Source organism: Salvelinus fontinalis, unplaced genomic scaffold (assembly GCF_029448725.1).
Source record: "Salvelinus fontinalis isolate EN_2023a unplaced genomic scaffold, ASM2944872v1 scaffold_0002, whole genome shotgun sequence".
NCBI classification, from domain to species: domain Eukaryota; kingdom Metazoa; phylum Chordata; class Actinopteri; order Salmoniformes; family Salmonidae; genus Salvelinus; species Salvelinus fontinalis.
In genome coordinates, this window is record NW_026600211.1 from 1,698,341 (window position 1) to 1,723,839 (window position 25,499).

At 45.2% G+C, this 25,499-nt stretch overlaps 2 protein-coding genes across 4 annotated transcripts; both read left to right on the forward strand.

Moving 5' to 3' along the window:
* Positions 1-82: 82 nt before the first annotated feature.
* On the forward strand, positions 83-8,360 carry LOC129841837 (uncharacterized). Of its 2 annotated transcripts, XM_055910148.1 has the most exons (4): positions 83-620; positions 943-1,058; positions 1,759-4,464; positions 4,753-8,360. In XM_055910148.1, exons 3-4 carry the CDS (start codon positions 2,166-2,168, stop codon positions 7,125-7,127), a joined length of 4,674 nt encoding a protein of 1,557 aa, XP_055766123.1. In that variant the 5' UTR covers positions 83-620; positions 943-1,058; positions 1,759-2,165; the 3' UTR covers positions 7,128-8,360. The 2 variants fall into 2 exon arrangements, with proteins under 2 accessions (XP_055766123.1, XP_055766122.1); XM_055910147.1 differs by having other exon boundaries at positions 1,759-8,360.
* A 7,093-nt stretch (positions 8,361-15,453) lies between these two features.
* LOC129841839 (hepatic leukemia factor-like) lies at positions 15,454-24,229 on the forward strand. Of its 2 annotated transcripts, none has more exons than XM_055910153.1 (5): positions 15,454-16,030; positions 16,301-16,568; positions 18,560-19,024; positions 21,116-21,396; positions 21,514-24,229. In XM_055910153.1, the coding sequence occupies exons 2-5, from the start codon at positions 16,376-16,378 to the stop codon at positions 21,727-21,729; spliced, it is 1,155 nt and encodes a 384-aa protein (XP_055766128.1). In that variant the 5' UTR covers positions 15,454-16,030; positions 16,301-16,375; the 3' UTR covers positions 21,730-24,229. The 2 variants fall into 2 exon arrangements, with proteins under 2 accessions (XP_055766128.1, XP_055766129.1); XM_055910154.1 differs by having other exon boundaries at positions 15,463-16,030; positions 21,116-21,381.
* Positions 24,230-25,499: the final 1,270 nt, after the last annotated feature.

Genomic DNA, 25,499 nt, shown 5'->3' on the forward strand with positions numbered 1-25,499 from the left:
AAGTCTGGTTAGTGAATGCTATGCCCAGCTGCAGCATGAAGCCAGTTAAAATGGCTTCAACCTCCCGCAGAGTCTGAATCTATTTCTGATGGATTTTTATCACATTATTTGTCATTCGGATACATACACGGGTGACGACTTGACATAATATACCATAAAAAATCTTTACTAAATGTAAATAAGAATAATTCAACGCAAAATACCAGTTAGCTATAGATAGCATGCGTGCTATCCAAAACAACTACTGAACCACAGGTTATGCTACCCGGAAATATTTCACGGGCCGGAAAGGACCAATGTTAAGTGAGCACACGTCATTCCCTTTTACCCCCCCAAAATTATAACCGACCGTCCAAAACATTTAAGCCGACAAAAACATCACCAACTCATCATTACCAATGGGGATTGATGCTGTCAAATGGCGAGGAAAAGGTTGCAGACTCAAATACTGAGTATTTCGAGCGAAAGGGAGCCGAGCATTCACCTAGCTCAGCATCAGTGAACATGGCTATGGCTAACGAGCCGAAAACAGTACGCAGAAATGGAGAGCTAAGCGAATGATAGCTAGATGGTAGGAAGGCGTGACAGGCCGCATCCCGAACTTATACTTGGATGTGTAGGTAAATAAGCAATTTCGTATTTCATTCTGCCAAGAGGCATTCATTGGCTTTTGAATGCATATTTTTCTATGCTATAGATAGCAAGCCGTGTGTGTTGTGTATTTTTATGGGTTGCATGCGATATCTGCTAGCTAAATAGCAGAATGTTATACCAAAAGCTGTCAGTTTTGCATGTAAGCGCTTCTTTGCAAAACCCCCAATGTTTGTCAAAGCAATGTGCAACCCAAAGTTAGTAGTTCCCGTAGCTAGTATTGTGCAATTATGCAATTTTTGCAGTGGCTGAATAACAGTTGCTGATTCTGAATTTCTGTCCTCCACACAGGATTGGTCATCTACATAATGTGAAAGGCAATCAAAAAGATGCGATTGTGAAATAAAATCCATCTCCCTCCGCTGTAACACATATTTTGACTCATTGACATCTGTCAAAATTCAAAGGTAAGATTTTCCATAACGTGATCAACATTTCGCTGACGTCTTATAAACATGCAATAATAATTCATAATAATTAATGTTTTATTTACAGTTAGGGGGACTTAAAAAGTGTGACACAGTGCTCAGTTCATACGAAACTATATGCGGTAATAGCCTAGTAATAAACAATAAATACATTATAATAACAGTAGTAATAAAATAGTCATTCAGCATACTATACTTACATTTGGAAAACTATTAATTTTAGTAAGACTGACATTTGAAAAAATATATCATTACTAAGTTTTATTTTATTTAACCTTTATTTTAACATGTACGACATTTTGAGACCTAGGTCTCTTATTCAATTGCCCCCTGGATAATACAACATAAATATACACATTGTTAACCATGTGTAATTTGTTTTGTGGCATCTATGAATGTGATGTTCAAGGTTCGTGGTTGCATTTCCATGACCTACTTTATCCCTTTTCAATAATTTAAAAAATACACTGTTTAAAATATATATGTGTGTATATATTATATACCTTTTTTTGTTGTGTGGGAATTATTTTAAGCTAAAGAAAATTCTATTTTATCCTACATACTTTGGTGTATCATAATGGTACAAATGTTGGTGTATTTACAAATGTAAGCTTTTAAATTTAACAGTTTTTATCAAACAGAAATATGTATTTTGACTAATGTAGTCTCTGTTTTTCAGTGAGGAGAAGAAAACATCATCTCTTCCCAGAGAATGAGTGAATAAACTGACGTGGATGAAGGGAAACGATGATATGGATGAAAACACTGTAACTGAAACAGCCAACCAACAGCTGTTGACTGAACTGCTCTCTAATAAAGATTGTTCTGTGCCATAAAACACCAAGAGACCAACAACCAACAACAGACCAACAACAATTGCACACCAAAACAAGGCCTTTTCTCCCCATGAAACTGTACAAAGTGTTTAAGACTAAATAAAATGGCACCAACCCATCAAGATAAAAAGAGAATACGGTATCCATGTTGAAAAGAACTGTGAGAACTGTTCGCGTTTGAGAACCCCCCCCCCCCACACTTTACACTAAATAACCCCATTCACCACACACTTGCTCCCTCTCCTGTTGGATGGAGAGTGGGGGCAGTGGGCGATCGGGCGGAAGTAGCAGCAGCCGAAGTGCGCGTACAGGGGGGACCGGCAGTGTTATCGGGCGGAGTTCGGGATCGAGCCGAGGCGACTCAGGCAGTTCCAGGTCAAATAGTGGCACTGCAGGATCCCTCGGCCGAAGCTCGTCCGTTGGCGGCAGTGGTGGGATCATTGTCGCTGCTCCTGGTGCTGGAGGTGTGGCTCCTGCACCCCCATGTGCCAGTGAGTGGGAGATGTTCCAATTTGGAAAATACAATTTGGACATAATAGAGATGTTAAGCGGACACCAGGCCCATCAGTTCAAAGGCCTTGGGTTAGAACGACAGCTACAGCATCAGCAGCAGGTGCAGCTTCACCAGCACCAGCTCCAGCAGCAACAACAACAGCAGGCTGAGACCTCAGGAGCTCTCCTGTCTGGGCTAGGCCTTGGGTCCCTCCAAGGGGCCAGAAGCAACGCCTTTTCCGATTCTGCCTCTATTTTTGCCAAAATGAGCGCCCCTCCTCCCCCTCTACAACAACAACCTTCTTCGTCCTCACAAAGCTCAAGATCCAAGTCAAGCAAGATGAGTAGCAGCAGCTCAAGCCATGTGTCGGGCTACCCACAGTTCCTGCGTTCCTTCCACCCGACAGAGGCAGCTCTGGCACAGGAGCAACTGCATTCTGGGGTCGGCCGCTTCGAGCACTTTTCTGGGGGTAGCAGTAGTGGGGGTGCTGGGGGATTGGGAGTTGCCCCCCCTCCACCACCTCCTCTGCATCCGGGCCTCTCTGTCCCCCAAGCATCACCTGGCCCTTCATCCTCTTCCCCCTCCCCCTCCAGTTCAGTGGTAACTAACAATCCCCCCAGTAGCAGTGCAGTCACCTCTCTGGGACACCAGCTGGTTGGGGCCCAGTCTGATGCACGGAGCCTTCATCAGCAGTTCAGTTGCATGCTAGCTGCTAATCAGTACTTTCTCTCTGGGGTGCCTGCTAATGCTAGCTTAGAGCAGTTTCTGGTTCAACAGGGAACCCACAACCACCTGGGGATAGGTTTAGGTCAGAGTGAGGGATCCAGCTCAGTCCTTGCTCCGCCTCCAGCTCTGCATTCCTCTCATTCGCATTCCCTCTCTACCGCTCAGCCACAGCAGCAGCAGCCTCCACAGCAGCAGCAGCTGCCTCCCCATACCCTGTCCCACCCCCACTCGCACTCCCACCCTCACCACCCCCTACACCCAGGCTCCCAGCCCTCTTCCCTGGGTGGTTTTGACTTCCAGGGCATCCCAGTGCTCTCCTCCAACCAGCTGGCCTCTCTGATGCAGCAGGAAGCAGGCCTGCCACTCCCCCTGCCACTTCATCTGTCCCTCTCCAAGGATGACGGCAAGGGGGACAGCAGTGGGGGCGGAAGCAGCAGCAGTAGGAGGAAGAAAGCGATGGCTGGCTACCTGCCACAGAGGAAGTCAGATGGCGGCAGTAACAGCAGCAGCGGCCACAGCAGTGGGAACCCCAATGCTAGCAGCAGTGCAGGGGGGCTGGGCCACGACCCCTCCCCAGGGCTGGTTGGGGGTGGGGGCGGAGGGGTTGGCATGTCAGGTTTGGGAGGAGATCCATCCCTCCTTGCCTCTTCATCATCATCATCATCATCAGTTGTCTCATCCTCCTCTTCCTCTGGCCCCTCCTCCACTGCAGCATCAGTCCTGGTTACTAATGGTTCTCACCTATCCAAACCTGATAACATGGGCTCAATGCCATCTGCATCTACACAGGCTGACACTGAGCCACTCTATAATTGTGGTGAGTGTGGCAAAACCTTCACTCACCTCTCCAGCCTTCGCAGACACCTGCGTATGCATGAGTCTACGGCAGCAGGTACTAGCAATAATGCCAGTATTAACCCAAACCCGACTCATATCCAACCACTAACTGACCCCAGTCTCCCACACTCCACCCAGGAACACTCCACCCAGGATCTGAACTCTCAATCTAACTCGCTGTCCTCCCAACAATCATCCAACTCAGTCCAGGCCTCATCTTCCTGCCCCAGCCCTGACAAGACCTTCAATTGCTCAGATTGTGGCAAACACTTCAAGAAAAAGGGGCACCTCCTCCAGCATGGCGTCATCCACTCAGAGGCTCGCCCGTATGGCTGCAGCATCTGCTCCCGGGCTTTCAACCGCCGTGAGTCACTGACGCGACACGAGAAGATTCACCAGGACAAGCCCTTTCGCTGTCCAGCCTGTGGTCGATGCTTCCGTGAGAGCACCTCTCTACTCAACCATGCTGCCTCTGGCACATGCGGCAAGCCAGGTAGGGCATCAAAACCACAGGGCAGCAGCAAGGAAGGAGCTGTAGGGGAGGGCAGAATGGGAGGAGGAGAAGCTGGAGGAGGTGGGGATTACCAGGGTAGTAGAGGGGTGATTTATGGGAAAACTGAGGAAGATGAAGAGGGTGTGATCATGGGAGGTGAGGGAGGTCAGAAGTCAAGGCTAGGGTGTGATGGTGGTCTGTTTCAGTCAGAGAGGGGAGGGAATGCTAACAGCAGGGACAGGCCAGATGGTAAATACCCCACTGATTACTCTCGGAATCGTTACACAGGCTACCATGACGACCACCGTTCTCAAGGTAACCCGTCTCCGTGTTACTCTGGAGCCTCCCCCTGTGGCAGTGGGATGGTGGGCCCGGCGCTGAGGAAGGCACCATTGGCCCCGACGCTGCACCCCCACCCTCAGAGTCAAACCCAACATCACCACCAGCAGCACCTCCCCCTGTCCTCTCTCCTGGATGACTCTGAAGACGACGTCACCAGCTCTGTCAACAACGCCATCTCAGCCATCGCCGCCGCTGCTGCCGCCAACTGTGATATGAACAGTGGGAACAGAGGCGACGAAAGGAGGGATATCATCGGAGGGCTGTTGGGGGGGCTGGACTTAGGCCCCTTGGGGTCCCCTTCATCAACATCTGGGATGGATAAGACCTATAGAGGAGCAGGGAACCAGGATGGTATGAGTGGTAATATTAACCACAACCAACAGCAGGGGAATGATCCACAGAACCCTGCTGCCAAACCAAAACGTCCCCGGAAACCCAGAAAGCCCAAAGACCCCAACGCTCCCCCTAAACGTAGGCAGTACACCCCCAGAGCTCCCAGAGAGTCGAGCAACATCCCGCGGCCATATCTGTGCAGTGTTTGCGGCAGGGGGTTTGCACGCCGCGAGACCCTGCGTAGGCACGACCGTGTCCATACTGGGGAGAAGCCCCACCGCTGCAGTACATGTGGGAAGCACTTCAGAGAGGCCTTCCACCTCACCAAACACCACACCGTTCACTCTGGGGAGAAGAACTACAAGTGCAGCCTATGTGGGAAAGAGTTTGGCTACTCCCAGAGCCTCAAGAGGCACGGGAAGCTCCATCAGAAAGGGGAGCTGGAAGAGGTCCCCGCTACACCAGGAGGGGAGAACCTCAACAACTTCAACACAAACCCGTCATGTGGGATGGGCCAAGACAGGGAACAGAACCAAGGAAACAGCTCCTCCTCCTATTATTCATACCCCCAAGATGTCAAGCCTCAAGGCTCCAACAGCCAGCCCCCGCCCAGGCTCTACACCTGTGCCATATGCTGGAAGTCTTTCCGCCATCACTTCCACCTGACGGCTCATCACCAGACGGTCCATGAGAACGGAGGTGAGAAGCTGTTCAGCTGCGAGGTGTGTGGGAAGGCCTTTGCCTACTCCAATAGTCTCACTCGACACAGGCTGTCACAGCACGGCCTGGCCCGCACCGGCCCTGACAACGCACAAGGGGACGGCAGTGGGTCAGGGGTAAACAGTGCAGCTGGTGGTGGAGTGAGTGGGACTGCGTCAGAGAGCGAGGCAGCCACCAACGCCCTCCTTCAGATGGCACCTTCCACTGAGGGCCACGGGGGGCAGCAGAGTCACAGTGTTGTCACCCACAGTCATCAACAACAGCCACCTCAGCCTCCAGCTGGCTACTCCCCCCTTTTCTATGATGCTGGTACGGCCCACTCCTCAGCCTCCAGTGTCCCTCCCTACTCTCAGCCCCTGCCACCCAACTCCACAATCATGCCCCCTCAGCACCAGCATTCCCCAGCAAGGGTGAAAGGGGAGCACATTTACCCAGCTGGGTCCAGTAGTCACACCCTTCACACCACAGCTCCATTCCAGCCCCTCACGGAGCTGCCATCCGACCACCATCACCACCACCACCACCACCATCACCATTCTTCACATCACCACCACCGTTCAGAGCCACAGTCCCAGCAACAACACCACAGGAACATCCAATCACACGATGACATGAGGAGGCACAAGAAAAAGAAGAGAAAGTCCGACAGGAGGGAGGGAAGGGGGGACATGTGGGGGGAGTCCTCAGGCTTCGTCAGAGGGGAGGGGAGGAAAGACCAGAGGAAGAGGAGGTCTGTTTTCCAAAAACAGCTGAGGAAGAAAAAGCTTCTGTTGAAGATTAGACGAGCGGGGGAAGCGGGAGGGGGAGGATATGAGCTGGTTACAACAAGAGGGATGAAGATACAAATCCTGTCATCTCTCAAAGTCCCAGTGAAACGTTTTGCCTGCTCCATCTGTCCCCACGCCATGTTCGCCCGTCAGGCCGGCCTGCTAGCCCACAGGGCAGCTAAACACACCCAGAGAGTCCTGTCCCCCCAGGAGCGTCTGTGCTGCAGTGTGTGTGGGAAGCAGTCTCACAGGCTCCTGGAAGCCTTCATCCACCGGGCGACTCATCGCGCCCGAGGGTCCTTCTCCTGCAGACGCTGCTCTGCTCGCTTCTGGAACGCCCCCCTCCTCCGCAGGCACAAGCTGACCTGCCGACATAGGGCCAAGGGACTGCCACGAGGTGGCGCTATTAGCCTGAAGTTGTCCAAGAGGGCGGGGGAGAGGAAGAGCAGAGAGGAGCAGGGGGAGATGTCGCACTCCCTGCTTACAGAGTACAGATACTGAGCTTGCTGAATTCTAAGGTAGTGGTGTTTAGATTTTCATTGATAGGAAAGGGAGAGGTTATCAGTTTTGGACTATACATAGAAGAAGATGGACTTTAAAAACAAAAGCCTTTGGGGGGGGGGGGTTGAATTGGTCTGGTGTCTGTCTGGACCTCATCAACTCAACTAACTGACTGTTAGAACGAGTGTTTTAACAACATGAACTACTGTAGATCAACCAAGGATCACCCGGAATTCTTCCATCCAATCTGTATGGGAGGATGTTGAAAGACATTACTGTTTTCATATGATCATTAACCCTTAAGTGCATTGACACTATGCTTGGCTGACACTGTGCAGTTATTAGACATGTTTAGGTGATTTGACCTGCTAATTTAACTCTACCCCCTCAGCCTTACTAGCATCCCTTCTATACCCCTAGCTGTATGATAACTCTGTCTCTGCTGTGTACTATGTCTTGTTGATGTTCACCTAGAGCCCTTTTGGGGATTTTTTTAATGTAAAAAGTGCATTTAGTAGGAGTAGGGAGAGGGTGGGACACAGACTTGTGGTTGGTAGAGAGACAGTCTGTCTGTCGGTGCATGTGTGTGTGTGTTGGTTAGTTTGTTGCCGAGGTTGTGAACTCACTATGTGATGATTCATTCAGTACATCCAAAAAGGACGGGTTTTAAGCGTAAGTTAACAAAGTCCTGTAAAATGTCCCAGTGATTTAATCACGTCTTTAAAAATACATTTGAGAATCTTAATAGATTGAAGTGAATACCACTTCCAGACAAAAAAGTGTATCTTACAAAAAGCCTTGTTAATCATGATCACTTTGTTTCATTTTCATGCCTGTGGAAACAATTGTAGCTTTTATACCAAGATATTGATATCAAGACAGGATGAAGAAAGCTCACTGTAACGTATATTGTGTTAATATCTTATCACTGCTGTGTTTCTCTTTTCACAAAGTACTTTATTTAGCTTTTACTGTTCCTTCATAGTAGCAAAAACAGTTATGATTACATGTATTAATGTGTGTTTAACTCCATCTGTCTACCTGCCAAACCTGGATTTTATCCTGTCCTCTTCTCTTCTTTTTTGTTGTTGCAATCATGTTCATAACCCTGTCAAGCCTTGTTTTATCTTCTAAAGAAAAATAATAGTTCTAAGTACATTTCTATCACTTTATTTACTTAAAACAAAGTTAGTTGTTGATTATACTTCAGCATTGAATAAAACATAAGTGTTCTCTGCTGTGCTTTTTCTCCATGTATCATGTAAGGCTAATGATGAAGAACTGGAAAGTTACTGATAACTAATCATGTGGGTATTGACTCTTTAATGAGAAAAATGTTACAAATCCCAAAATCAGTATAATAGTTTTGTCCCAGATATAGTTAAATAGCTGTGTGGGCCTGATGGATTTCAGGATGTCATCATGGATATACAAATACATTTCAACTTAGCACAACTATGGTTATCCAGCACCACAACTATGGTCATCCAGCACCACAACTATGGTTATCCAGCACCACAACTATGGTCATCCAGCACCACAACTATGGTCATCCAGCACCACAACTATGGTTATCCAGCACCACAACTATGGTTATCCAGCACCACAACTATGGTAATCCAGCACCACAACTATGGTTATCCAGCACAACTATGGTTATCCAGCACCACAACTATGGTCATCCAGCACCACAACTATGGTCATCCAGCACCACAACTATGGTTATCCAGCACCACAACTATGGTTATCCAGCACCACAACTATGGTAATCCAGCACCACAACTATGGTTATCCAGCACCACGACTATGGTAATCCAGCACCACAACTGTGGTTATCCAGCACCACAACTATGGTTATCCAGCACAACTATGGTTATCCAGCACCACAACTATGGTCATCCAGCACCACAACTATGGTTATCCAGCACCACAACTATGGTTATCCAGCACCACAACTATGGTTATCCAGCACCACAACTATGGTTATTCAGCACAACTATGGTTATCCAGCACCACAACTATGGTTATCCAGCACAACTATGGTTATCCAGCACCACAACTGTGGTTATCCAGCACCACAACTATGGTTATTCAGCACAACTATGGTTATCCAGCACCACAACTATGGTTATCCAGCACAACTATGGTTATCCAGCACCACAACTATGGTTATCCACCACAACTATGGTTATCCACCACAACTATGGTAATCCAGCACCACAACTATGGTTATCCAGCACAACTATGGTTATCCAGCACCACAACTATGGTTATCCAGCACAACTATGGTTATCCAGCACCACAACTATGGTTATCCAGCACCACAACTATGGTTATCCACCACAACTATGGTTATCCACCACAACTATGGTAATCCAGCACCACAACTATGGTTATCCAGCACCACAACTATGGTTATCCACCACAACTATGGTTATCCAACATCACAACTATGGTTATCCAGCACAACTATGGTTATCCAGCACCACTATGGTAATACAGCACCACAACTATGGTCATCCAGCACCACAACTATGGTTATCCAGCACCACTATGGTTATCCAGCACCACAACTATGGTTATCCAGCACAACTATGGTTATCCAGCACCACTATGGTTATCCAGCACCACCACTATGGTTATCCAGCACCACAACCATGGTTATCCAGCACCACAACTATGGTAATCCAGCACCACAACTGTGGTTATCCAGCACCACAACTATGGTTATCCAGCACAACTATGGTTATCCAGCACCACAACTATGGTCATCCAGCACCACAACTATGGTTATCCAGCACCACAACTATGGTTATCCAGCACCACAGCTATGGTTATCCAGCACCACAACTATGGTTATCCAGCACCACAACTATGGTTATCCAGCACAACTATGGTTATCCAGCACCACAACTATGGTTATCCAGCACAACTATGGTTATCCAGCACCACAACTATGGTTATCCACCACAACTATGGTTATCCACCACAACTATGGTCATCCAGCACCACAACTATGGTTATCCACCACAACTATGGTTATCCAGCACCACAACTATGGTTATCCAGCACAACTATGGTTATCCAGCACCACAACTATGGTTATCCAGCACCACAACTATGGTTATCCACCACAACTATGGTTATCCACCACAACTATGGTAATCCAGCACCACAACTATGGTTATCCAGCACCACAACTATGGTTATCCACCACAACTATGGTTATCCAACATCACAACTATGGTTATCCAGCACAACTATGGTTATCCAGCACAACTATGGTAATCCAGCACCACAACTATGGTCATCCAGCACCACAACTATGGTTATCCAGCACAACTATGGTTATCCAGCACCACAACCATGGTTATCCAGCACAACTATGGTTATCCACCACAACTATGGTTATCCAGCACAACTATGGTTATCCAGCACAACTATGGTAATCCAGCACCACAACTATGGTTATCCAGCACCACAACTATGGTTATCCAGCACCACAACTATGGTTATCCAGCACCACAACTATGGTTATCCAGCACACCTATGGTTATCCAGCACCACAACTACGGTTATCCAGCACAACTATGGTTATCCAGCACCACTATGGTTATCCAGCACAACTATGGTTATCCAGCACCATTATGGTTATCCAGCACCACAACTATGGTTATCCAGCACAACTATGGTTATCCACCACAACTATGGTTATCCAGCACAACTATGGTTATCCAGCACCACTATGGGTATCCAGCAGCACCACTATGGTTATCCAGCACAACTATGGTTATCCAGCACCACAACTATGGTTATCCAGCACAACTATGATTATCCAGCACCACAACTATGGTTATCCAGCACCACAACTATGGTCATCCAGCACCACAACTATGGTCATCCAGCACCACAACTATGGTTATCCAGCACCACAACTATGGTTATCCAGCACAACTATGGTTATCCACCACAACTATGGTTATCCACCACAACTATGGTTATCCAGCACAACTATGGTTATCCAGCACCACTATGGTTATCCAGCACAACTATGGTTATCCAGCACCACAACTATGGTTATCCAGCACAACTATTGTTATCCAGCACCACAACTATGGTTATCCAGCACAACTATTGTTATCCAGCACCACAACTATGGTTATCCAACATCACAACTATGGTTATCCAGCACAACTATGGTTATCCACCACAACTATGGTTATCCAGCACAACTATGGTTATCCAGCACAACTATGGTTATCCAGCACCACAACTATGGTTATCCAGCACAACTATGGTTATCCACCACAACTATGGTTATCCACCACAACTATGGTTATCCACCACAACTATGGTTATCCAGCACCACAACTATGGTTATCCAGCACCACAACTATGGTTATCCAGCACCACAACTATGGTTATCCACCACAACTATGGTTATCCACCACAACTATGGTTATCCAGCACAACTATGGTTATCCAGCACCACAACTATGGTTATCCAACATCACAACTATGGTTATCCAGCACCACGACTATGGTTATCCAGCACAACTATGGTTATCCAGCACCACAACGATGGTCATCCAGCACAACTATGGTCATCCAGCACCACAACTATGGGCATCCAGCACAACTATGGTTATCCAGCACCACAACTATGGTTATCCAGCACAACTATGGTCATCCAGCACCACAACTATGGTTATCCAGCACAACTATGGTTATCCAGCACCACAACTATGGTTATCCAGCACAACTATGGTTATCCAGCACCACAACTATGGTTATCCAGCACAACTATGGTCATCCAGCACCACAACTATGGTAATCCAGCACCACAACTATGGTTATCCAGCACCACAACTATGGTTATCCATCACAACTATGGTTATCCACCACAACTATGGTTATCCACCACAACTATGGTTATCCACCACAACTATGGTTATCCAGCACCACTATGGTTATCCAGCACCACAACTATGGTTATCCAGCACAACTATGGTTATCCAGCACCACTATGGTTATCCACCACAACTATGGTTATCCACCACAACTATGGTTATCCAGCACCACTATGGTTATCCAGCACAACTATGGTTATCCACCACAACTATGGTTATCCACCACAACTATGGTTATCCACCACAACTATGGTTATCCAGCACCACTATGGTTATCCAGCACCACAACTATGGTTATCCAGCACCACAACTATGGTTATCCAGCACCACAACTATGGTTATCCAGCACAACTATGGTTATCCAGCACAACTATGGTTATCCAGCACAACTATGGTTATCCAGCACAACTATGGTTATCCAGCACAACTATGGTTATCCACCACAACTATGGTTATCCAGCACCACAACTATGGTTATCCAGCACAACTATGGTTATCCACCACAACTATGGTTATCCAGCACCACAACTATGGTTATCCAGCACAACTATGGTTATCCAGCACAACTATGGTTATCCAGCACAACTATGGTTATCCAGCACAACTATGGTTATCCACCACAACTATGGTTATCCAGCACCACAACTATGGTTATCCAGCACAACTATGGTTATCCAGCACAACTATGGTTATCCACCACAACTATGGTTATCCAGCACCACAACTATGGTTATCCACCACAACTATGGTTATCCAGCACAACTATGGTTATCCAGCACAACTATGGTTATCCAGCACAACTATGGTTATCCACCACAACTATGGTTATCCAGCACCACAACTATGGTTATCCACCACAACTATGGTTATCCAGCACAACTATGGTTATCCAGCACAACTATGGTTATCCAGCACCACAACTATGGTTATCCAGCACAACTATGGTTATCCAGCACAACTATGGTTATCCAGCACCACAACTATGGTTATCCAGCACCACAACTATGGTTATCCAGCACAACTATGGTTATCCAGCACCACAACTATGGTTATCCAGCACCACAACTATGGTTATCCAGCACAACTATGGTTATCCAGCACAACTATGGTTATCCAGCACCACAACTATGGTTATCCAGCACAACTATGGTTATCCAGCACCACTATGGTTATCCAGCACCACAACTATGGTTATCCAACTTATTGGTAGGTCAATCCAATTAATGTTGTATATTCTACCAGAAATGCTTATTTTTTTTGCTTTGCTTTCCATGACCCCAATTTTAAATGGTCACAAATCACAACCACTCAAAATAAATAAATAATGGACATCTACAGCCTAGAGTATTATGTTAAATCCACTAGATGGCATTAGGCACCTCATTTCTGCTCACTGTACTCTGGCCCCTGTGTTTTAGAGTGTGGCAGTCACATGGATTTTACACTGATAGGGGGTGGATTCAAGAGTCAGAACGTGCAGTGTCCATGTCTGAGCTGTGCGTGTCAGTGAGTGCGCGTGTCTGAGCCGTGCGTGCATGTGAGGGACTGAGTGACCGAGTGTGTACAAATGTGTGTGTGTGTTTGCAGACTCATGCTTGCATGCGAGTGTGAGATAAATCTATTTGTTTAAGACACAGATAGAACATCAACATAAATGCATACATACAAACATACATAGTCTTCATCCAGAATTGCAAGGCAGTTGTGGCTGCCCTACTGACCTAGTTCTGTTAGTTTGTGTGAATATAGGCTATTGTAATGTAGACTACAGTATTAGAGTTCACCTTAATGAAATATGACAGCTGTGGTCTGTTGTTCTGGTTTGATTTAAGTATGTTTTAGGTGGCAGCAGCACTGTCACACTAACTGCTACAGAGGGATATGCACATTTAGCTTCATTAGGATTTATTCCCCCTGTTTCAATACCAAATACTACTAAACATCAATCATTCATGTCTAAATACTAAAATAAACATGAAATGCTAACTATCATTTGAATTTCTAGATACCATGGTCTGTTCATGTGTTAGTGCATTTTCCACATGTCATGTAGGCCTACAGCCGAAGAAGCATATTATAGCCTACCTATCAAGTCAGTCACCTTTGTTCGCTAAGTACATTTACATGTAACAGGAATTTGACCTGGTGAGATGGTGCTGCCACAATAACAAGAGTATACAGACAAAATATATAGCCTACTATAGTAAATATATAGTATACTATATATATACTATATATACTAGTATAACTATATACTAAATATATAGCCTACTTAAAGCAAAATTGATTATGATTTAAAATAGAAAACAATTTTCAGACAATGTGAATGTAATTTAAGGTCATTGTCAGTCTTTTCTATATTCTAACTACCTTTTCTGTAGGGCTGTTCTATGCTCTCTTAAACCTTCTCAAATTGTACTAACCGATTAATTATCATGAATAGGTCAGGCATAAAGGCATGCAAGGTTCGTTTTGCAGTAAACTTCTGCAGTAAAGACACATGTATGATAGTTTATCATCAATCAATGTATCAATTGTTTCCCCATTAATTATACTCATGCATATGCCTATTTGTAAAGAAAACAAGTGAGTGGTACACACAGTAATATCCTCATAAGGATGTATATTGTTCCTGGGATCTGTCTAAATATTGTTTTTCCGATGTCCGACTAGCAGTAAAAAAAAAAGGAAACAATTTCCTGTGGCTCTTTGGCTGTGGGTTAAAATACAGTACTGCATACACCTCGCGCTGTTCTGCTTTGAATCGGTCTCACGCGGCCGTAGCATGGGGGGAATCCGTAGGGCGGGGCGGGTGGCCTAGTTCTTTCCAATAAGCGCTCACTAGGGGAGGAGACATTATTTTCTCCAACCAATCGAAGCTAGAGCAACATGCATAAGGGTTGCACCTCCTCGTGACTGGGCCATGTGCGCTATTACAGCTATTCTGCTTTTAGGAAGCAACGTGCTGCTGTGTTCCTTTCGCCTGAAAACCCGGCAGCCACTCACGTTTTCTCTGGATTACAAACGGACTGGCAAAACTGTAGTCTACACTCAGTTGCTTTCTCATAGAATGGTGCTAGGCCCTTTGCCATTATAATGAAATAAATTTTATTGGCACTCTATTTGTGCAATAATCTTTATGCCTAGATGAACGTTCCTATAGAGGATATGTCTCAAGGTCCCCTCAGTTGCTAGTGTCATTTAAAGACGTTAATTTAAAGTCATGATGATAACGGTGGCGGGTGATTGCTAACTGTCCATTTCTTTTCGTTCGTCTGTCCATGAACATACAAACAACAAGTGCTTGGCGTGCCCCTCGAGGTGTGGCACGAGGGGGGTTGTGTGTTTGTGTCATGCATATTGAACAAATAAGCCAATCATGCCTTCTCTCGCGCCTTGCCCTATGAGTTGTGACGTCACGTGAACTGCCCGTGTTCGTTCCAGCTGAGAGGACAGCCGTCGCGCAGCCCAAATCCAAGCCCGTGCTTCAGTACATTGGCTACACAAAGTACGCGGGGAAAAGAGGACCCCCCCCTCCCGAAAGAACGATAGAGCGACAGGAAAGCTTAAAGAAAAAAGTAATACAGCTTGTCACCCGACAAATAGCGCGCGTACTCAGAGCCTTCTCCGCTTTTCGCTCTTCATTATTTGTTCATTTGGCATTGTGGAGCAGGACATTCTTTTTCCTTGCTTCGAGTTTCATTTTGATCATATTTGAATCGTCATTTTTTGGGGTGTTGATCAACTCAGGATATTTTTCGACAACAATTTATTGTTTTCCAGCTCGGATTTTATTTTGTCCACCTTTGAATTGACCATGGGCACCAGTCATTAGTTTGACGTGTACAACTGGTCTCTATTGGAGAATAACATCTTGATCTGCACCGGGGATTTAAAATAATATAGTGTTGCACCATATCTACTGGAATACTGTCTATTATAATGATACAACAGTGGATATAATAACACTTCATAGCCTAAATAGAGGGAAAGGTAAGAACATGTTTATTGACATTCTAAACAAATCAAAGGGACATGTTTTGCAACTATTGCTTGTTATTATTAGGCTACACTCTGGTATACTGAGCCTGGGAATCAAACTTAAATGTTCTCATATCTTGTCGAGATATGCACTCACATATGCGTTTTATATTATTTCAACAAGTTTGTAATGTCATTTCAAATAGACTATTCATTGCACCTGGTTTGTACCCAATTCTAACTATAATAAATGCTAATGAAATATTCTCGTTAATTGAATAGCGGTGATCAATCTGCCAGTCGTTTCGACTCCGCCTGCGCCTCAGGATCCTAATCAACAACCAGGTCCGGCCAACTATGTCCAGGCAGCTCACCCAGCTCCTGACCCCGGACCTCCCAGCCGGCGCTAGCCGGCAGTTCGGGAATTGCAACCAGTCTGGTGGCTCCATCAGCGGTGGACACCTCAACTCCATGGCTAGTTTGAAATCCCTCCTGCAGCATCCGATGAAGGGAGACCGTGCAATTGTCAAAGACTGCTGCGACGTTAAAGGTGAGAAGATAACTTTGTTATCATGCTGTTACCACTGAAGGCTCTATGTTGCTGATGGAGTTTGCTGCACTTATGCTAACAGACACTGCATGCCTATGTTGTTTTTCTGTTATTTAGCATATTTTGTAACTGACATTCAATGAAATCATATCTACCAGTCTCCATTGTCTGCCTGACTCAATTGAGTACAGTACAGTGAAGACAGCTGTGCTCACCAGCATAACTTAATATCTGGCCCTGCCATTGTCACATGCACATGGCATGACACACGCACCACTGTCTGACTTGTTGTTTGGAAACAAAACAGAGAAGGTATACTGGTGTGGTTCTTCAGTACAGAACTCAGCTCTGAACAATGATTCATGATTGACATTCTGCAACCATCACACACCATAGGATATACATGGTGGTGGAAGTTGTCCTTTAGAACTGATTCATGGTCAGTTTGTATTTTTACTACTGATAATGCAGGTCAGGACCACAAGAGGAAACTGTCTCAGAACAGAATTTACACTCTTAGAAAAAAGGGTGCTATCTAGAACCTAAAAGGGTACTTCGGCTGTCCCCATAGGAGAACCCTTTGAATAACTATTTTTGGTTCCAGGTAGAACCATTTTGGGTTCAATGTAGAGGGTTCTGCATGGAACCCAAAAGGGTTCTACCTGCAACCAACAAGGGTTCTACCTGGAACCAAAACGGGTTCTCCTACAGGGACAGCCAAATAACCCTTTTGGAGCCCTTGTTTCTAAGAGTGTAGGATCAAATGCTCTTTGGAAAATGTTAATAGAATCCAACCACTCCTATAGTATAGAGCAGTAAACCAGAAAGGAAATTATGGGATAGTAATCATGTTCAAATCATCTATAAGTGACTTTGTTGAGCTTCACAATCAACTTGAGATACATTTGGAGGATTTGGACATAATATTGGTCCCATGACTTTAATAGGATTTGTGCCACAAATGCTAAAACGTTAGCATGTGGAAACAATGCCAGGGAAACTAAACCAAAGCATGAACTACTGTCATACCTTATCCATAGACAGCTTACAGGGTAAGGAAACCAATATGCCATTATCCCTGTAACACATTATTACATGGTCATTAAGCATAACAAACACTTTTATCCAAACACAAAGGTCACTCACTGTCCAATTATGACCCCCAAATGTCCAATAGAATGATGGTGCCATCCCATGTTGCACTCTGCTGTGAGCTGAGCATGGTGTTCTCATATGGATTATAATCTCCGCCCCTCCAATCCCCTGGTTTAGTTTTAGATTAGCATGCAGATTAAGACGACATCTTTTGGTATAATATCTGACATGCTAAACAGTACCAGCGAGGCCTGTGGTATGGATGCCTATATTCACAAATTCATTTGTCTCACTGAATATAGACATAGACATGCATACATGTAGTAAAAATCCTATTGCTTTTCATCCAGCATTCTGATTTTGATTCTTGTGCAGTTTCGTGTATGACCATCTGTTACGGTCTGACTGAAGCATTGAGCAGTGCAGCTGATGCATCCAACTGTCACACCATTCCACAGATATCATCCATCTCTCAATATCTGTAGAGTTGATGCATCTATAGGATAATTGTGCCTCTGGACCTCAACAGCTATGAGGCTTGGGCCATAGCACCCTCTTGTCTCATTGAATTAAATTAAATAGGTTTACAAGAACGCCTACAGCTTTGGACATAAGATAATTATATCCTGTCATTTGACCCTAATAAATTCCCCCCCAAAACTAAAATGCAAAGCGTGTAGATGGAAGAAACCTTGTGAGGAACCAGACTTGAGGGAGTGTATCTAGTGGGATACCATAACACTTTTTGTTTTTATTTTCTTATAATCCCAAAGCCACCTCTGACAGCACCAAGGGTCAAACATTTGATGTGACAACAACAACTCTTGAGAGTTCCAACCCCTGTCCATCCTTTACTAACCAATAACCTCCATTTTGTCTCTCTCCCACCATCACAGACAAAGACAGAACCATCACAGACATGGATGAGGACTCCTTGGGTGGCGGGAACGGCGGCTGCAACATGCGTACCGGCAGCAGCGGGGTGAGCAGCAGTAACAGTAACGGCTGTGGCAGCGGAGGAGGAGGTGGAGGATCAGGTGGAGGATTTAACCAGTCTGCGTTCCTGGGACCCCTCCTGTGGGAGAGGACCCTGCCAGTGGAAGGAGGCCTCTTCCAGCTGCAGTACATGGACCTGGAGGAATTCCTCACAGAGAACGGCATGGGCGGTGTCCACGGCCAAAACAGTTCCAGTACAGCCCAGATCCCGTCCCAGAGTTCCCAGTCGGCGGTGCCCAATCAGAGTTCCCAGTGCCCCCCCTCATCGCCCCCACCCTGCTCTTCAGCCTCGTCATCCTCATCTTCCCCGTCGCTCATCGGCCTGGAGGTGGCCCAGTCCAACATGCAGGGAGGACTTGACTATGGTGAGTAACGCGAACCGGATGTCGGAGGAGGGGAGGGCAACATGCAGGGATTTCTATGATGATTGTATCCCATGGATACAATACGGAACAGTGTACATCTGTTTATTGTACACATCTTCAATAGGAAAATGGGGAGAGGGGTGGAGATTGAGACGGTTTATGGCCAAATGAAGCAAGGATTATGGTGCCATGTTGTTTTGGCCTTGTGAAGTGGCAACTAGATGAAGGACTAAAATGGAGTATCAGTGACATGGCAGATACCATGGTGACCCTGTATCAATACAGGACGGCTATGTCCTTAGAGAGAAGGCTGTAGTAGAGTCTGCATGTGATTCAGCTCTTTAAGTTGTCCTCAGTACTCATTGACCTCCTCTCCTATGGTGACCAAGCATCATTTTCTGTGAAGCCAAATGGAATCCCTTAACGCTGAGTTAACTTGACAGAGAGGGAACAACAAGGAGGGGTTGAGAAAGCAACGACAGGAATTTCCTGTAGGCTACCAACTACCCTTCACACTGAGCTAGGTTTAACATTTAGGCTGCCTGAGAGAAAGAGACAGGGGAGACATTTAACAAATGCATCTCACAGCGCTGACAAAGGAGTTTGGTTTGGTTGGTTTTATGTTCAATTCAGGTCCAACCAGCCATTTACTGAACACTAAGGTCTTACTGTACATAGGGAGATCGAGACAGAGATAAGGAGGGGAGGGAGCGGAAGTAGGTGTGTGTAGTGAGTGTTTGTGATCGCGTGTCTTTAAATCTCTCCTCACCTCACACGCTACAGCAATGTGCACGTGCAGCGTCCCTTCACGTGCCGAGGCTGTGAGCACTGGAGCAAGAGAACGAGAGGCAGGGCCAAGCGGAGAACTGGGAGGAGCGGAGAGGCACGCGAGGGTGGGAGGGAGAGTGAGGGAGAGCGAGGGATGGAGGGGGGAGGAAGAGGTTCCCATTGCCTGCTGATACTGAAGTTCAAATGGAATGTTTGAATGCAGAAGAGAGAGATTTACAGAGATAGTAATGATTAAGATGTGCTGCTGTACAGTAGATGGAGAATGTCAGTAGCCATTGTATTTAACCCTTCTGGTTGTTTTTTAGCTGCATTCCAGTTGTATTCCAATGTCACATGTCACAATAATACACTTTAGACAGTTTAGACATGAGTTAAATACCACACTTTCACATTTACAAGACAAATCGGATATTTATGTAAAAGAAGCATTGACGAAGCCAAAATTAATATTGCGGGTTGGATGATGTTTTTGCTACATAGTCGTTACAGTGTAGCACAAATTATGAGGCAAGACAGGAGAGCGTATTTGTAATGATCTTGAGTTTTCATTCAGACACCTGACCATTGACTTAAATCGAGGTGGGTGTAGTGTAGGCTGTGTTCTGATTGTGTTCTCGTAAAGGAGGAAGAGGAAAAGGCTGTTTGGAGTCTTTATGATAGGAATGTCAAGGTGTTATGTGCATTAGGCCCTAAAGGGGGTGAGTGAGCTTTATAGAACATAGGGAACTGATTTCAAGGGGTGGGGTGACGGTTGTATAACAGTTTTAGAAACATTTCAAGAAAACGGTCAAAACCAGCCTCTGGGCATGTTAATAATAATATTAAACCAGGATTGAAATATAAACTCTGACTAAAAGGGTGATATTGAATGTTTATACACAAGATAACTTGAGAAAAGTGCTCTAGCATATGTAAAGTTCCCATTTGAGTTCAATTTCTCCATGATAATTGATTCATATTGAAGTGAAACGCACGCTCATGATACTTGGAAAGACATGATACTTGGAAAGACTTTGGGCTGTAGAAATCACACTTGAAAGCAGGGAGAAAAACGTTCCTGTTTATTAGTTACTCAGAGCAGAAAGTAGCTCTCTTTCACCACCTGGTGGACATGTTCTGTAACTGCAGCCTAACAGCTCTACAGCTCTTTTACTTTACACATTTTGACTTGTAGATAAATGCTGTGTGTTATTGCTTTCTGATGGACCTGAGGGGTCAGTGAGTCATAATGTTTCTACATGGAATCTCCTGGTTCATATAAAGGTTTAATAAGAAAATAACAACCGATTCTCTCTCTTTCAGGAGGCAGTCAATCGAGCATGAACGACGACTGTGGCTCGCCTGGTTCCTCTGTTTCCTCTTCGTCTTGCACTCCTCTCATGACGCCTACATCCAACGGTCCAGATGTGATGGGTGGCTTTGAACCCGACGCGGCCGACGTGGCTCTGTCCAGCGTGCCCGGCCAGGACGCCTTCGACCCCCGCAGACACCGCTTCAGCGAGGACGAACTCAAACCACAGCCCATGATCAAGAAGGCCCGCAAGATGCTGGTGCCAGCAGACCTCAAGGTTGGTAGTCAGAGAGTAGGTAGAAGTATTAAGAGTTGGTAGAAGTTGTCCCTAACCTCTGGTCCAGGGTCAGATCATTCTCTACAAGGTAATGTCAGTAGCTCTATATCTAACGGTGTCTCCCTCTTTCAGGATGATAAGTACTGGTCCCGGCGGTGTAAGAACAACGAGGCAGCCAAGCGTTCTCGTGACGCGCGGCGCTTGAAGGAAAACCAGATCTCGGTCCGCGCCGCCTTCCTGGAGAGAGAGAACCAGGCACTCAGACAGGAAGTGGCTGACATGAGGAAGGAGCTCGGTCGCTGCCGCAACATTCTCAACAAATATGAGAATCGCCATGGAGACCAGTGAAGAAGAGGAGGAGAAAGATAAGAAACTGATGGGTGGAATGGGGTGACATGATGATGATAACGATGATGATGAATGTATGAGACGATGAGAAGGGTGATATAAAGAAGCTCAGGTGTCACATTTTGATGATGTCAGTGGGCAGGGTTAAAGGTTAGGGACAAAAGAGATTACATAATCCGGAGGACTGTTGCCCCTTTAGACGAAAGAAGAGAAGACTTGACTTTGAGGATTTTGATATCGGAGAATTGTATATTTTTATATTAAGACTAGAGGGGGAGCACATTTTGGAAATAATTTTTGTATATTTTCTATATGAATGGGAAAGATGTAAGATACAGAGAGATGGAGGGCTATGACAAAATATCTTTTTAAAGTAGATTGATAAAGGAGATGCTATTTTAGAGGTGGTAGACAGGGATTTTTAGACAGGATTCAGAGTCAGGGACTAGGAGGCAAGGCGGCCATTTTAAACTGTAAAATAGAGAGCAAAATGATTTTAAAATTGTACAGTTCAACATTTCTTTGTGGATTTTACTCAAGCACTTAATTTGTTTTCTTTGTTGTGTTTCTAACTGATGGGGGTTGGGCTGAAATGGTAGGAAAGTGAAAGAGAGAGAGAGCGAGAGAGAAATGGGAGAAACACTATTAACCCAGCACAATCTTCAGTCCTGTGTTTGTAAATAACAAGTCCTTCATATTGTTACAACTTTTGCAACCTTTACTAACAGTTTGGACTGTTTAGTAGTTGTCTGGATGTCTGGGCTTTGGTGCAACAGCTCTTACGTTTGATTATAGCTGCACTATCTCCTCTGTCATATAGAGAATTGTATTATGTGACCCCAAGACTAGCAGGGCATTCAATCACACTACAGCTAATGGATGGGGCGACTGTTAGTTTTTATTATGTATACTATGAACTCATATTGCTGAGCCCTTGGCCATCTCTCTCTCGCTCTCTTTCGGTCACTTTTTGTCCTTTTAGATTTCCGTCAATTCTAACTGATATAGAATATATTTCCCAAGCTGGGTTGGTAGGATTTTTTAGTTGTTCTGGTTACAGTGGACCGTTTTGATCTTCTCTCTGCATTGTGATGTTTTCTTCCTTCCTAGGTTTTTTATTATCGAATTGATCCAATTACAACATGGTTAATGTCGCTTACAACCAATCACAAAAAGGCTACTTTTACCTTTAACCGATCCTAACAACCGGTCTCTGTGGTTGTAGATTGTATACATAATACCACAATGTCTTCACATCCTCCTAAATAGTCCACCAACTACCCAGGAAAAAGCACACTTGTGTTACTGTACAATATTCATGATTTTAGTTAGCATTCTTATTATTGGTAGAAGATAAATATTGTCTATATTAAATATACCAGTTTGTGTATTTTACATAGGTATATGCTAAGTGTGAATGTTGCAGAGATGAGATGTGTGTATGACTGCGTATATGCAAATGTATTCCAGGAGATGGGGTTTGTGGTAGGGTGTCATATCAAATGTGACCCTATTCTCCCATATACATAGGGAATAGGTTATCATTCGAGATTATGCCATTATTACTCTCCCCATCGATCGGAATGGTGTTAAATTCTCAGATTTCTGGGACTAATAAAAAAGCCAAAATTTTAAATGTTGATTTATTAAGGTTGTTGATACTTTCTGTCAGTTTTCCGGCATTTCTGTGTTGTTGAGCATCGTCTTAGTATCCACATAGTGTCATGTTTCACTACCGACTCACTAAACCCAGGGGAGAGAAAGGGCTCAGTCAACCCAGTGATAGTGCTTCTTTTCCTCAACGACCATGTTATAACTACCATTACTATTATTATGATTATGATGATTGTTACCCTTCTTTATTGTGGCTGTTATATATAATTGAATGATTTTATTTCTTTGGATGAACATGATTTGTTTCGTATTGAAGCATCTTTGATCTCAAGCTATCCTCACAGAGAGACTATTCAGAAATGCATCCTTGTTTTATGTCACTTCCTGCCCTTCACCATGTACATCCTGTTTTGGTCCCTCGAGGGCCGCTGGTTTGTTCATAACCCCTACGTACAGTTTCTATCCGGACTTCTCTGAAACACAGTTCCCAGAGGAAGGCGGCCATCTTGGTTTCTCTGTTGATTATGGATTCCACAATCTCGCTGGCTCATCTCATACCTGGAGAACGACAGCGGTAGAATCCCATGCACTTCTGACTGTACACGTCTGTTCAGTTCTCTAGTTGTGTATGGACTATGCACTCTAGCCACAGTTTTCCTCTTGGTTTTCTGCAGCCTATTTTCACCTCAGTGACTGTATGTATGCTCTCCCAACTGGATGTTGTTCCTGATCTCCCTGACGTGGATGATGATAACTCATATAGTGACTTTTATTGAACTACAACTACCCATCTGCACCGGTGGTGTCCACAGTTCCAGCCCACTCAGTGCTGGCAATGGGGATGTAGTCGAACTTTCCCGAAAACACAAATAAAAGATTGTTCTTATTTACTGCTTCTCTGTTTTCTTTATATTTACTCACGTTTTACATTTACATTTTTGTTATTTAGCAGACGCTCTTATTCAGAGGGACTTACAATTAGTGCATTCATCTTAAGATACACTATATATACAAAAGTATGTGGACATCCATTCAAATTGGTGGATTTGGCTATTTCAGCCACACCGTTGCTGACAGGTGTATAAAATTGAGCACACAGCCATGCAATCTCCATAGACAAAAATTGGCAGTAGAATGGTGTTACTGAAGAGCTCAGTGACTTTCAATGTGGCATCGTCATATAATGCCACCTTTCCAACAAGTCAGTTCATCAAATTTCTGCCCTGCTAGAGCTGCCACGATCAATTGTAAGTGCTGTTACTGTGAAGTGGAAACATCTAGGAGCTACAACAGCTCAGCCGCGAAGTGGCTCACAGAATGGGACTGCCAAGTGCTGAAGCACGTAACACGTAAAAATAGTCTGTCCTCGGTTGCAACACACTGCCGAGTTCCAAACTGCCTCTGGAAGCAATTTCAGCACAACAACTTCGCCAGGAGCTTCATGAAATGGGTTTTGAAATGGCCAAGCAGCCGCACACAAACCTAAGATAACAATTTGCAATACCAAGCATCGGCTGGAGTGGTGTAAGGCTTGCCGTCATTGGACTCTGGACCAGTGGAAACGCGTTCTCTGGAGTGATGAATCACGCTTCACCATCTGGCAGTCCGACGGACGAATCTGGGTTTGGAGGAAAAATGGTCTGGGGCTGTTTTTCATGGTTCGGGCTAGGCCCCTTAGTTCCATTGAAGGGAAATCTTAACGCTACAGCATACAATGACATTCTAGACTTCCAACTTTGTGGCAACAGTTTGGGGAAGACCCTTTCCTGTTTCAGAATGACACTGCCCCTGTGCACTATTTTTGTATTTATTTGTTTAACCTTTATTTAACTAGGCAAGTCAGTTAAGAACAAATTCTTACTTACAATGACGGCCTACCCCGGCCAAACCCTCCACTAACCCGGACGACGTTGGGCAAATTGTGTGCCGCCCTATGGGACTCCAGATCACGGCCGGTTGTGATACAACCCGGGATACGACCCGGGATCTGTAGTGAAGCCTCTAGCACTGCGACGCAGTGCCTTAGACCGCTGCGCCACTCAGGATCCCGCACAAAGCGAATTCCATACAGAAATGGTTTGTCGAGATCGGTGTGGAAGAACTTGACTGGCCTACACAGAGCCCTGAGCTCAACCCCATCGAACACAGTTGGGAGT